Genomic DNA, 13,422 nt, shown 5'->3' with positions numbered 1-13,422 from the left:
TTTTGCAGGTAATTAAACTGCTCATCCAAATTTTTTTTTATGACATTAAGGACAAATTCCTAGTCGGAAAGAACAGCACAAGTGATAAGCAAAAATGAATCTGGATTTAAATTAAAGCCATAGCAAGACAAATTTCAAAGGAAAAAGAATCTAATTCTGAACATCACTGCTTTGCTTTAAATCTAAACTGGATGCCTTCATGAACTCTGCAATCAATCTCACGAAGAATGAGAGCCTTTCTCATAATCATCATTCTATAGATGACAAAATTAAAGTAAACTGCTTTAAAATAATGCACCCATCGACTATTTTCTTCCTTTTGTGCTGGAGACTAAAGACAAACAGACGAGGTAGGTTAGCAATCTTCATCAGAAAGACTAGGCTTCCAAAACTGCAGTGCTTATACATAAAACTGAATCATAGAATCAGCAAGTCTGGAAAAGACCTCTAAGATCGTCTAGTCCAATCATTCAAAATGCCACCAATATTCCCTAACTAAACCATGTCTCTTAGTACATCTAAATGTTTCTCGAACACCTCCAGGGATGGTGACCTCACCATCTCCCTGGGCAGCCCATTCTAGCTCCTGACCACTCTTTTGGAGAAGACATTGTTTCTAATGTCTTCAAATCATAGAACTACCAAGGTTGGAAAAGGCCTCTAAGATCATCCAGCCCAATAGTCCACCTATCACCAGTATTTCCCACTAAACTATATTGCCTAGTATAATATCTAAATGTTTCTTCAACACTTCCAGGATCAGTGACTCCACCACCTCCCTGGGAAGCCTGTTCCAGGGCCTGACCACTCTTTCAGAGAAGAATTATTTCCTATGTTCAATCTGAATCTCTCTTGGCACAACTTGAGGCCATTCTTTCTCATCCTATTGCTAATTACACGGAAGAAGAGGCCAACACCCACCTCACCACAACCTCCCTACAGGCAGTTGTAGAGAGTGATAAGGTCACTCCTGAGCCTCCTCTTCTCCAGATTAAACAACCCCAGCTCCCTCAGCCACAGCAGCCATAGTAGAATAGGTTTCAATGAGAGTGTTCAAGTATAACATAGAAACAAACATTTGCAGTTTCATTAGCCACATCATGATTCCGACCTAAGAGGAATTAACTTTCTCTTAGTGCACAACAACACAATGCACAAGCAGCAGTGGTTTTACTGACACTATCAATAAGTAGCATAGTACAGTCTTCAGAGCTGTAGGTTTAACTAATTGCCTAAAATGTAGGAAGAAACATACTCTAAATGCAGAGACAGGAAACTTAGAACAATAAAATTTCGATAGTGACTTCCTCCCAGAAGAGCCTCCCTTAATCATTGGTGCCACAACACTGTCTACGACAAACATCAATATTAATCCTTGCCAGGCTTCTCCCTGTGACACAAAAGGGACATAACTTTGTCAGACTTGCTCACCTTGAAGCCATTCCTTTCAGAAGCCTGTCTCCTTGCTGAGTTGCTTCAGGAGATATCAGAAAGAGCATTTTCCCAGGACTTTTTCAGAAAGAATCAAAAGCACACTTTTCTGCTCACGTTGAAAAATTTTGGTGACATTTCTGCTCCAAGAAGCATCCCTAGGCTGACTAGCAGGGGCATGAAACATCCCATTCTGTTCTGTAGCAGACTGGACCATAATGGAGACTTTGTTCAGAGAGCATGATTTATGCCATTGTACAAATCTCCCCCTAGTTGAAATTACATAGGGTGAGGAGTGAAACCCCCCAAATTCATATTTTCACAATAGGAAATTTTTGCAATGGTCCTTTGTCTGTTTCAGTTCCATTCTCCCTATGTCTTAACCCACAACTGCCATTGTACAATGCTATGAGACATTCCTAGGTCTGCTCCTCTGAAGAAAGACCAGGAAAAGATTGTTACTGCATCGCAGTGACCCTCTGCAAATTGTGTGTCATGAAGAAGTATGTTATGTAGTTCCAGGACAAAGGAGACAAAACAGAGCCCTACAGAAAGTTAAGGAGAAACAGGAACAAAACTTGATGGACACTGGGAGGTGGAGACTGAATGCCAGCATAATTTAGAAGGTAGAAAAAATTGGAATGTTGATGAAGTTGATGCCAGGAGAACAGAAAAAAATGAGTGAAAAGCTGAGCTTTTCTTTGAACAGAACTATGCTAGAACTGGCAAAAAGACTATGACAAGCTGTTTCAGTGTGTCTTCAGACAAGGCGAGAGGACTGCAGGGAGAGATCTGGAGCCAGAAAAGGCTGAGAACATTGAAAAACAGAAAGACCAAAAAGTGATAAATCATGAGGAAATGAGACAGTATCAACTGACTGGGGACAAGAATGGGATTACAGAGAAAAGACTGATGATAAATGACTGCGAAGACTGCAGGCAGACGACTGCAGAGGAGAATGGGATTATCTGAGTAAAAAGGCTTGATTGAGAAGTCTTCAGTTTAAAAAAAGAAAGTGGTTGAAGATGGGAAAAAATTATGGAGAGAAGATAATAGGGAGAGAAGACAGAAGAGAGACTTCAACTGGTCTAGTAGGGATTGTTTAAAAATATGTCTCCAGTGAAAGAGTATTGAAACTCACACACGTGAAAGAAGATTCCCACACTGCAGTTGCAGTTCAAGATTCCTGAAGCTTGACCACCATTTGTATCAGTTTTGTAACACACTGACAAAGCTTCATTCTCCTCTAGTTACACGTTTGTATAGACACTGGCAATTTTTTAATAACATTATTTTAATGACATTAGTTCTTGTATCAAATATCTGAGGTTCATGCAATGGACCCAGATGTCCTCAACAGGCTCATATCACCATGAGAGTAAATTAGCCACGTATAGCCATTTTCTACAGCTAAAAGCATTTGTACAGATCATGAATATGGACTTCCAACTTCTGTGAACCAGAACAAAATATTGAATTTTATTATAAAGTCTGGGGAAGGTTTTTACTCAGGAAAAGAAAAAAGAAATTGCTTGAATAAGTGACTCTAAATGAAGTCTATGCTTATTCTAACTGAACTGCTATTTGAAAAAGTAAGACTGGATCCTGAAGAGGAGAAAGTCTGTGGGTTTCGCCCTGACCAGTACACCTGTCAGCATGACATAAGCAGGAAGCCAAAGTATTCAATTTCTCTTCCTAAACTTGCCCAAAACATGCTTCAAGCTGTACTAATTCAAAATTTTAATTACTCTTAACAGATCATCTGATAAAATAAACCAAACAATGGAGAAGTTTTGTCTATCCTTGTTAGAATGCTTGCCTGTGCAAGAATCACAGCAGCATTCCTGAAAACAATAATAATTCAACTGTTTCTCTAGGTCACACACAAAATTGTACTGATTAGAAAAACAGTTGTTTTTAAGCATAGAGAGCCCAAACTGTCTGTACAGCCTCCTCTTGCTCATTCTAAATCAGTGAAATACTTCAGTAAGAAGAAAGCAAACTCATAATGAAATAACTTGGCTTCTAGTACTATGCATCTTATCCTATATGCAATTTCATACAGTCTATGTTAATTAAATGTTTGTATACATATATATATGACTAACCCTAGAAACTACTTCCAGGCTTGTGAAGGATACGGAGGTAATTAGAGGGTAGCCAGCAGGGATTCATCAAGGGGAAATCATGTTTGACAATCCTGATATCCTTTTATGATGAAAAGACTGACTTGGTAGATGAGGGGAGATCAGTACTCATTGTCTACCTTGATTTCAAGAGGGTTTTCAGCACCATCTCCTATTACATCCTTCTTAGAAAAGCTGTTCATGCATGAGTAGGCAGAGAGATAGATTGTAAATTGGGTCCAGAGAGTCGCAATCAAAAGCACAAAGTCTAGTTGGATGCCAGTAACTAGCACTGTATCCCAGAGTTCAATACTGGGTCCAGCACATCTCATATGAGGAAAGGCTGAGACTATACAACCTAGAGAAAAGAAGACTTACGGAAGGTTTCACCATCATATATAAGTTCTTGCAGGAAGAGCTCAAAGATGAAAGAGACAGGTTCTTTTCAGTGGTGCCGAGTGTCAGGACGAGAGGCAATTGGAACATACTGGAACACAAGAGATTCCCTCTGAACATTAGGAAGTACTTCTACGATGTGTAGGTGATGGAGCACTGGCACAGGCTGTCCAGAGAGGCTGTGGATTCTCTTCGTTAGAGATCTTCGGAAGCTACCTGGGTACGGTCCTGGGCACCCTGCTCTGGCTGTGTCTGCTTGAGAAAGGTTTGGACCAGTTGGCCGCCAGATCTTTGCCAACCTCATGCAGTCTGTGATTCTGTTTTGCTGTGAGTTGATCCTTTCACAAATTAACATGGCTAGCACGATGGAGCTGCACTGTACTGTACTGTACACTGTACTGTAACACTCTTCATATCTCTTTGCACAACATCACAATCGTTAATGTGTGTTGAATTAAAAAAATATATCCAAAATAAATTCTGATCATGCATCACAAACATGCTCTGCTCAACATGCTCAACAGAAATTCAGAGGGTAAATTCATAGACTTATAGTTTTACAACCTTCTAAGTTCTAAAGCAAGAGCATGTTTTGAAGTGCTGGAAACAAATAAGAACATGCTCCTGTTAAGTATTTTCCCATTGTCCACAGAGAATGTAGCATCAGCAAATCTCCAGTATTGAGGACAGAAAGCTTGTACCAACAATTCTCAGCTAGGAACAGAGGGCAATTAAAATAGTACCTATTCACTTCTCCCTTTTTGTCCTCATGTCATCCTCAGTCTGTCTGACATTTTTTCAGCTGTTGTCTGTTTGTACTTGGGTTGTACTTGCGTTGTCTTGTTTCGCCTTCCTGAATTCATTTAAAAAAAAAAGGAAAAAAAAGGGGGGAGGGGGAAGGATGGAAGGGAACTCCATACTCCTCTCCTTACTACCTTACTATCATTTTTAGACAGAATAAGCTGCTGTATTGCACCCTGCTCACCACCACTGGAGTGTTCCAGTTCCACTCAATTCATACTCCTCCCATCAGATTTCCACTTCTTTGGTTTTCACTTATTTCCTCATATTGTTCCCCCTCTAATTATTTGCTCTCTCCACTTAGCACTGTTTCTTTTGTTTGCTCTTTCTTCCAATGTCTCCCACCTTCATATTCCCATACATGTGATGGGAAGTACACGTAAATCAACCTTCCCCCAGCTCCCCTTTTTTCATTCTCAACCCATTTCCTAACCAGCTGCCAAAATTTGACCCAAGTTTATCTGGAAAATAAGACAGATTGAGCTGCTTCCCTTCATCTTAGTTTGGCTCTGCACCAGTCATCTGACTGCCAAACTAAATGGCCTCAAGTCATAGACGCCCAGATAATCAAATCCTCAAAGGCTACAGCACTCCTACAGATGTCTGTGGAGGCTTCCCACCCTTTTTACAGCCACCACCCTTGGATAGGTGAACCACTGCAGTATTGCTAAGGTAACATGGGGAGAAAGAAATACTGAGAAACACTGACAAATGGGCCCCTCCATTACATGTTTCCAGTCACATCTCCCTCCCCTGAAATCAAGTGAAGAACATGCACAGGCTGAGGAAGCTGATTCCCCACTCTTTTCACCATGTAGAAAAGAAAAGAGCTCCTTTGAAGCCCTTGGATCCTGAACATTTAGTTAAAAAAAAAAAGTTGTGCTGCCAACCACATCATCTCTCAAATAGCTTTATAGTGCCACACGAATCCTTCAAGATTTTTTATTTATTAAATGCTGTAGAAAATACCCTTTGGCATTTCAAAGGTGAATACCTCAAGTTCTTTCATAACATCAAGAGCATTTGCCTCACTTAATCTATGTCTACTGTAGTTGTGCTTCAAACATTTCTAGCAAGCATTTTTCGGCCTTCCTATTTCTAAATGGAAAATTTGTTTCAAGATTTTAATGATGGCTTCTTTTATCTCAAATTGCATAGTTTACTGCATAGGAAGAACAGCGGGGGTTACAGTTCCCAAAAACAGTGGGACCATGCCTGGGGATCAGAGACTGCACGTAAATGTGAACTTGCTTCTGTAACACGCACAGAACACTTACGTCTACCAAAATGAAACTGTAGCAATAATTACATTTACAGAAACAACAGCAGACACAGAAACAAATAAAACCTTAAAGAGAAAGATTCCTCTGCGAGACTTTGCAAGGGGAGGGGTGGGTATGCATGCAATAATTGAAAACTGCATTTGTTAACAAAGTCTAAAAACCTTTTTCCTCCTCAGTCTAGTCTTGATTAGGTGAGCAGAGGGCCAGGACTTTGCAGAAGTATCATCTTCACCTGACCAATATTTTTCCTTTTGCAAATTAACTCATCCATCTACACGAAGCTATATATTCTACAAACAGTGCACACACTTCCAAAGGAATTTCTCTTTGTGGGTGGTCATAACATACTTACATAGGCTAAGTATGTGGACTAGAAACAATAGCCAAGGGACTTCACTGTCATCTTTAATAGCCCAAAAGAACATGACTAATAGGCACAGTTGCAAGTTTGTGGATTGACCAGAACAATCCACAGGACTCATCCCTATTTTACCCTGTACTAGAAAGGGAGAATGAATGGTACTATTCAGCTGGGGGCTGGAGAAAAACTTCTTCACTGCTAATACATGCTACAGTCACCACCCATTCAAAACTGATATTAAAGAAAACATTATTCCTTCATGTAACAGCCAAACAATAGGGTTATCCAGTAAAAGCACATGTCACATTCAATAATATAGGTCAAGGACTTGGAGCGAACAGACTGCAGCTGTGAACAGCATAAAAGGGAGACAGGAAGGCAGGAAAGAACTTGCAAAACTAAAATATGAATATGGTGAGTGAGAGGGGAGGGCTGACCTGGGGAACTACAGGCCAGTGAACTTCACATTTGTACCTGAGAAGATCGTGGCACAGATCCCCCTGGAAGAGATGCTAAGGCATATGCTAGACGAGGAGCTGAACAGAGACCATGGGTAGATCATGCCTGACCAATTTGATGACCTACTGCAATGGAGTGAAGGAACTGATGGACCAAAAAAGCACAACATGGACTTGTGCAAAGTCTTTGATATGTTTCCACACCACATCCTTATCTCTATATTGGAGAGATATTGATTTGAAGGCTGGACTAATAAGTGGATAAAGAATTGGTTGGAAGGACACAGCCAAAGGTGAGATGTTAGGAAATTTTTTTGGGTGGTGAGGCACTGGCATATGTTGCGCAGAGAAGCTGTGGGTACACTATCCTTGGAGGCATTCAAAGCCAGGTGGGATGGGGCTCTACGCAGTCTAACCTCAGGAGGCAACCCTGTCCACATCACAGGGTTAGAACTGACTGAACTATTCAATGATTCTATGAAAGGAAAAGTGAAATTCTCCAGATAAAACCTTTAAAAGTGCAAACAAGCTGTCTGCTGTTTCTTTCTTGCCATATTTTCCAGCACACAGAGTTGGTTTTCTTTTTTGACTTTTTTTTTTTTTTTTTTTTGTAAATGTTACTGCAAAAAGTTTGCCACTACTCACTACTACCATCAACTGCAGGATGGCTATTTCTTCACGAACAAACAACAGCTTAAATTCATCTAATAAAATAAAAGCAAGAAATAAACAGGAACAGTGATGTTACATATGGTAATCCATAAAAACCTTCATTTAGGTCACCAGCAAATCTCAATTCCATCGTAACGTCTATTTATCCTGCTGTGAGATCAAAGAGTATAAAACGCAGCACTAAGGAACAGTTAACACAATTCTAGTCAAGATTCCTACCTTCACAATGCTTTTCAGATCCTGCACATACATCCTCTCTGTCTCCAGGATCTCTTGGACAACTCTGTCTACGTAGAGGAGCTTGGGACTGGTGGGCTCTGTCACCAGGGACGTTGCACAGTTTTTGCCTGCTCCTTTTGATTCTGCCTTCCTTGGAGTGCTTAGCTTTTTTTCAAGGTTCTCCTCAGGATCCTCATGCTCTGCAGGGGTGTTTTTGCGTGGTTTGTTGCTGGAAAACCTTCTGGCTGGGACTAATTCTAACTTGATGGCGCCTGTTTCTTTCTCTTGGTTAAATAGGCCCAAGTGGCTGTTTGAAACTAATGTCATCCTGCTTCCAAAAGAACAGTGGCTGTCCCTGGAGGAAGCAGAGGAGGAAGTCGAGCTAAAGCTGACAGGACGGTCGCTGTCTGACAGGTCCATGGTTTTTTTTTCACAGCAACGGAAAGGTCTGCTCTCCTTGTGTAGATCTTCTTTTGTCTTGGAGTCAAGGCCCTCTGTCACAGCTGGTAAAACATCTAGAGGTAAGTGGAAGTCATCTAAAAAAATTAAACAGAAAAAGTGGTTTTATCATTGTTACTCCATACTAACCTCACAGTTGACAACAGACATTTTTTTTGCACACAAAATTGGGACAAATCAACTTTTCCAAAAAAAGACAACCAGAATGATATGATTTGGGGATCGCTGTAGATCTAATGTTTTTTAGATGGTGGTGATATCCCACTGGAGGCTACTGCATACATCCAGAGTACTTCCAGTTCACGTATATAACTCTGTCACATCCCTTCTTGGTCTCATGTGCTATGGTGCTGGGCTTGGCATCAGCATGTGCGTTCTCTCATGCTGAGCCTTGAGAGAGATATGACTCAATATTTTCCCTAAGGTTAAAAAATTCAATTGGGAAGAGATCTTTCTATCTCTAAGGTTGAGAGCTGACCATGGCTTGGAGGCTTTGGAAAACTCAAGGATTGTGTCAGAGATACCTAGCAGTATCTTCCATTTTGAATACTGCAAGGCCAACACAGTCACACAGAAACTAAAAGCATTTATCATTTACCAGCACTGCAGCTTATACAGAAACAATAAAACCACAGTGATTTCCCAGTGAAAATAACATAGCTTTTAAAAAAAAATTAATTCCCACAGGGAACAGCACTGCCAAATACTACTGCCTTCCAGTAGGAATATAAGTTTTTCTGAATCTGTTCAGCTCAAGCCAGAACACTACCCCCTTTTTAACTGACTAAAGATGTTTCTCAAAACAATGCAATAACAAAATGTCTGTCTTCCTGTCAGCATATTGAATCTACTTTCTTTTTATTGACCATCTGACCTGAAGGACATTTTCTGTGATGCAGTGCAGATTTCTCTCTGACCAAGTTGTGTGCAGTGCACCATGAGAACCTGCAAAAGCAGCTGCAAATAAATTGAACATCTGAAGGTTTCCTTTCAGCAAGAGCCATTCACCCAAAAGCCATGTTTCAAACTCAAAGAAGTTTGGAATATCTGTTCTGTGACAAAAAAAAAACTTGTGGCAATGTAGGAAGAGAAGTAATACTGAAGGACTGCTTATACAATTGCAAAGGAATACTGCTTCTGCTGCAATCATTCCAAAGCAAAATTCAAAGCAAACAAATAGGAGCCCATTTTGAATGCACAGGATTAAATTTGTGTTTAATACTACCTTTTTAGTGATGATAATATTAGGGATAATAAAAGGGATATATAATCCCTTTTTGTTATGGAAAATAATGTCCTCAGGGTAAAGCGTGGAATTAATGTCGAGAACAGTTTTCTCATTATACAAATAAGAAACTGTCCATTAAATTTAAATCTAATTTGGTATTTCAGTCCCTCTGGTTTTGCCTTCCAAGGGTGAAGATCTGCAGCCCTTCTTTATGTCAGGTTCTTGCATATTTGCAGCACATAATCAGCACAGCACAGAATCAAATTTTGTAATTTAAAAAAAGCTCCAAAATAAAATATAAAGCAAAAAATCTGGAAAAATATTTAAAACTGAAGAATGCAGTGAAGTTCTCTTGTTTCAAAATGGGTATGGACAAAGGTGTTTGCCTTCCTACTGATTGTGATAAGAAAGTATGCATTTTTGATAAGAATATATTTTTGCTATCAGCTTCAGATCATTTTTCAAGTTCAGTTAGAAAGCACAACATTATTGTGCAGATGTAAACTCCGATGAAAAATGCACAGGATAAATAAGATAACAGGGATACCCTTCCGGTAACTTACTCTAGAAGATTTTACTAAAATTACATGACAAAGAAACACCTGATTAGCCACATTTGGTGGGAAAACAAAGGGTTTCTGTTACATTCCATCGCTCCACGCTCCCTTTTTCTTCCTGTTTCTCTGATAGGCTGTCTGCCTCACAGATAACCTGAAGGGATTAATATGTAATATTTGCTCCGCAAATACTCTGAGGCTCATTAATACAAAATCCAAACAAAACACAGTCCAGGTCAATGAAATCGAAGCCAGAATAAAAGTAGCTTTTCACAAGACATGTATCCAGAAACATGGGGAGATTTTAACGCACCTTAAAGAAAACAAACAAAACTTTACTTCTGTGTTTAATGGCAATGTCATTGCCTATTAAAAGTAACAACAACAAGGATTAGTTGTAGTAGTTGAAACTGTGCTTGTTCCAACACCTGCACTCCCACAGACCTTAGGCTCCTGCTGGATGTGGCTAATTAATTGCATACAACACATTTGACTCAAGTTCCTCCATTTTCATACACACAATTATTCCTGTATCTTTGTCTATCGATTCCTGCAAGCAAGCTCTTTGGTAATTGAAAATATTGGTCTGCTTTGTCCCCAGGACTTCATCCTGCCCATCACCTTCAAAGTTCATTTGGCATGACTTTCAACCAGGAAGCAGATTCCTGTCCCCAGCTTCCAAGCCCTGTAACACTGCGCAACCTGCTAACGTCTGGTTGCTAACGTCAACCAGCGCTGACAGATAAGTCCTGGCTCTGTCGCTCTGTCCAGCCATGAATTTCTATCTGAGCTACCTGTTACAAAGCCACAGTCCTTCCAAATAACAAAAATTCTGAACATCTTTCAAGGTTTATCTTCAGAAGCCCCTCTGAGGCTAGGCAGCATGGTTGCTTGAATCAGGCATGGATATCTTTTTTGTTTGTTTATTTGTTTGTTTGGGGGGGGGGGGGCATGGGAGGGGAAACAACCTCCCCAAAATAAGTCTCGCCACAGCTAAGAAGGCTGCCCTTTGCTGACTGATCCTTAGAGAACACTGCAACTTCTTACAAATTCATCTTGGAAACAAAATCGTTTTATAAAAAGCAAACTCATTGCTCAGATATATAAGGCTGCACAATCCCCACGCCTCCACTGCCACCGATGTCACAGCATCAGCAGCAACTAGAGGCACCCAGCTGCCAGCAGCATGCACAGCCAGGGGTATGGCAGCTCTCCCACCAGGGACCGGCTTGGAGCTTGTGCTCCCTGACCCACATCTGGCCGGGTCACTACATTTTCGTTCGGCATTCTTTTGTTTACTGGACCCTTTCAAAGATGAGCCAAACTAACACTGGGAACTTTTGTGAATTGTGAATAACGGTATTAACTCAGTCTGGAGGGAAAAAAAATCTAAAATTTGCATACTTTAATTAAGGAATAACAGTGATGACTTGTTAGTTCAGCACTGAAAGGAGGATAATTGCATATTTGTCCATACTCACAAAGCAAAACGCTCCCCAAACAAGGTCGTTTCTTGTTTGAGCCTCTGCATGAACCCAGCTAGCCCTCCCCCAGCCCCACAATCCTCCCCTCCCCCTCTGCCCCCTGCACCCCATTGACAGACACACACACACACACACAGTGCATGCTGGCAGGATACAACTTCAGACTGCTTCCAAGCAAGAGCCACAACTTGCACACGTCCTATGGTGGTACAAGAACAAGAAACACCGTGTTTCAACAGGCAACGGCTGTAGTGCTTCAATGCTGAAGTGGCATGCAAAGAAACTCTTACCATATCTGTTTTCAGCACATAATCACGACCAGCTTCTCACTGAAGTGCATAAACTTCTTTTATCACTTGCTTTTTTGTAATATACATCTCCTGCCTCTAACTACATTCATAGTAATGATTAATGGCTTTCTATTATCTATGCAACCTTGGCTACTTGAGGACGTTAGCATTTGGTAAGAGATAAAACAGTCTAAGTCAACTTCATATTTGAATACAAGCCCCATCTAAATATAGGTGTTTATTCCTTTGAGTTGTTTACTGTGTATAGCATTTTAAGAAACAGAGCAAGGATAATAACTCACAAGTCAATTTATATTCATAATTAGTATTGTTGCTGCTTTTATTCTGGCATGAAAAAGAGCATCAATGATATTATCTGCAAAGTCAACATTACCAAAAATTGCAGCTTCACATCCTCTGGAAGGTCAGCTAAATAAAAGTGATGAGACTACAAGAAACTTTTTCTGCATTTTCTTTGAAATATCTGCATTTCTCCAAGAAAGCATTTATACTGTAGATACAATAAAGCAGGACTTTTTATAGCAATTTCTACATTTAGTATTAAGTTCAGACACAGCACTGAGATTTAGAAACGTTAACGTCATACAGCTGCCTGACCGAGAAAGTTTAAAATCTATTCACTGCAATAATCCCAACATCCCCACATCCTCTGCTTTGAATTCTACCCAAGTGAAGGTCTGCACATTATTAGTTCCTAAATATGAACTTCTAAATATGAACATGTCGTTTCTAAAACTAATAACCTCTGTGAACAAAGCCACATTAGACAGCTACAATATTTGTGGGATTGTATCTCTTGATACTATGAATTCAGCATTAACTGCCATGAATGATATGTTGCCAAGTATTTTAACTGAACTTTGAGCAACAGAAATGCCATTTATCAGCGATCTTACAACAAGGAAAAAACAGCCACCAACTGATGTATCTCTGTCTGCCCAACCGCCCTCCCCACCACAGAACGCTTAAAGCAGAACAGCCTCTGTCAGAACCGAGCCTGCTAATGCCCAAGAACATTATTGCAAGGGAAAATCCTCTGCGACAGTATCTCACCACTGAGGAATGTCTCTGGCTCCCTGCACAGAGAACGAACAAGTCCTCTATTTCTCAGATCCTCTCAGAACAAACCACGACCTACCTGTGCAGCAGGGAGTAAATGCACGCTCTGCCTTCAGCTGTTCCCGAATTACATCACTTGGGCACTCAGGTAAAATGAGAAGCTCCTGCTAGTCCATACAGCTCCTTCGCCAGAAATATTGCATGAGTCAGCTTTTATCTATCAAAACCCTAAACACAAAGGCTGGGGAGAAACCTGATTCACAACTTTTTCACTGCCTTTTTCCCAGTGCACCGAGACTCTTCAGCATTGCTGAGAGCCTTAAATGAAACATTACATCATTCGACTCAGGGACAGGACAATGGGCATCGCTGTGGGTAACTTTAACATGCACACTTCACTGAGCAACACCCAGTAACTTCCATTTTTCCAGGCACAAAGCTGTAAAAATAGCGAAGAGAGACCATGCTTCCATGGCATTTCTTATGCTTTGACCCCTTAATTTGCTGACAACATTGATAAGCGCACAAAGCAAATAAATAACCTGCTGGTATTGTGAAATTTCTGTATTTATGTTAG

At 40.4% G+C, this 13,422-nt stretch overlaps 1 protein-coding gene across 2 annotated transcripts in view; it reads right to left on the bottom strand.

The window, feature by feature from the left end:
* PLEKHG1 (pleckstrin homology and RhoGEF domain containing G1) overlaps positions 1–13,422 on the bottom strand; it is a gene marked incomplete at both ends in the record, with an annotated part of 88,524 nt that overhangs the window by 41,246 nt on the left and 33,856 nt on the right. For both annotated transcript variants that reach the window (XM_079550464.1, XM_079550463.1), the window contains one exon: positions 7,748–8,283. In XM_079550464.1, coding sequence (XP_079406590.1) covers positions 7,748–8,283 — 536 coding nt within the window. The remainder of the gene's footprint in view (positions 1–7,747; positions 8,284–13,422) is intronic.

Source organism: Tetrao urogallus, assembly GCF_951394365.1.
Source record: "Tetrao urogallus genome assembly, chromosome: 2".
Lineage (NCBI taxonomy): Eukaryota > Metazoa > Chordata > Aves > Galliformes > Phasianidae > Tetrao > Tetrao urogallus.
Note: the sequence above shows the minus strand (reverse complement) of the source record. Positions and strands in the feature narration are given on the sequence as shown.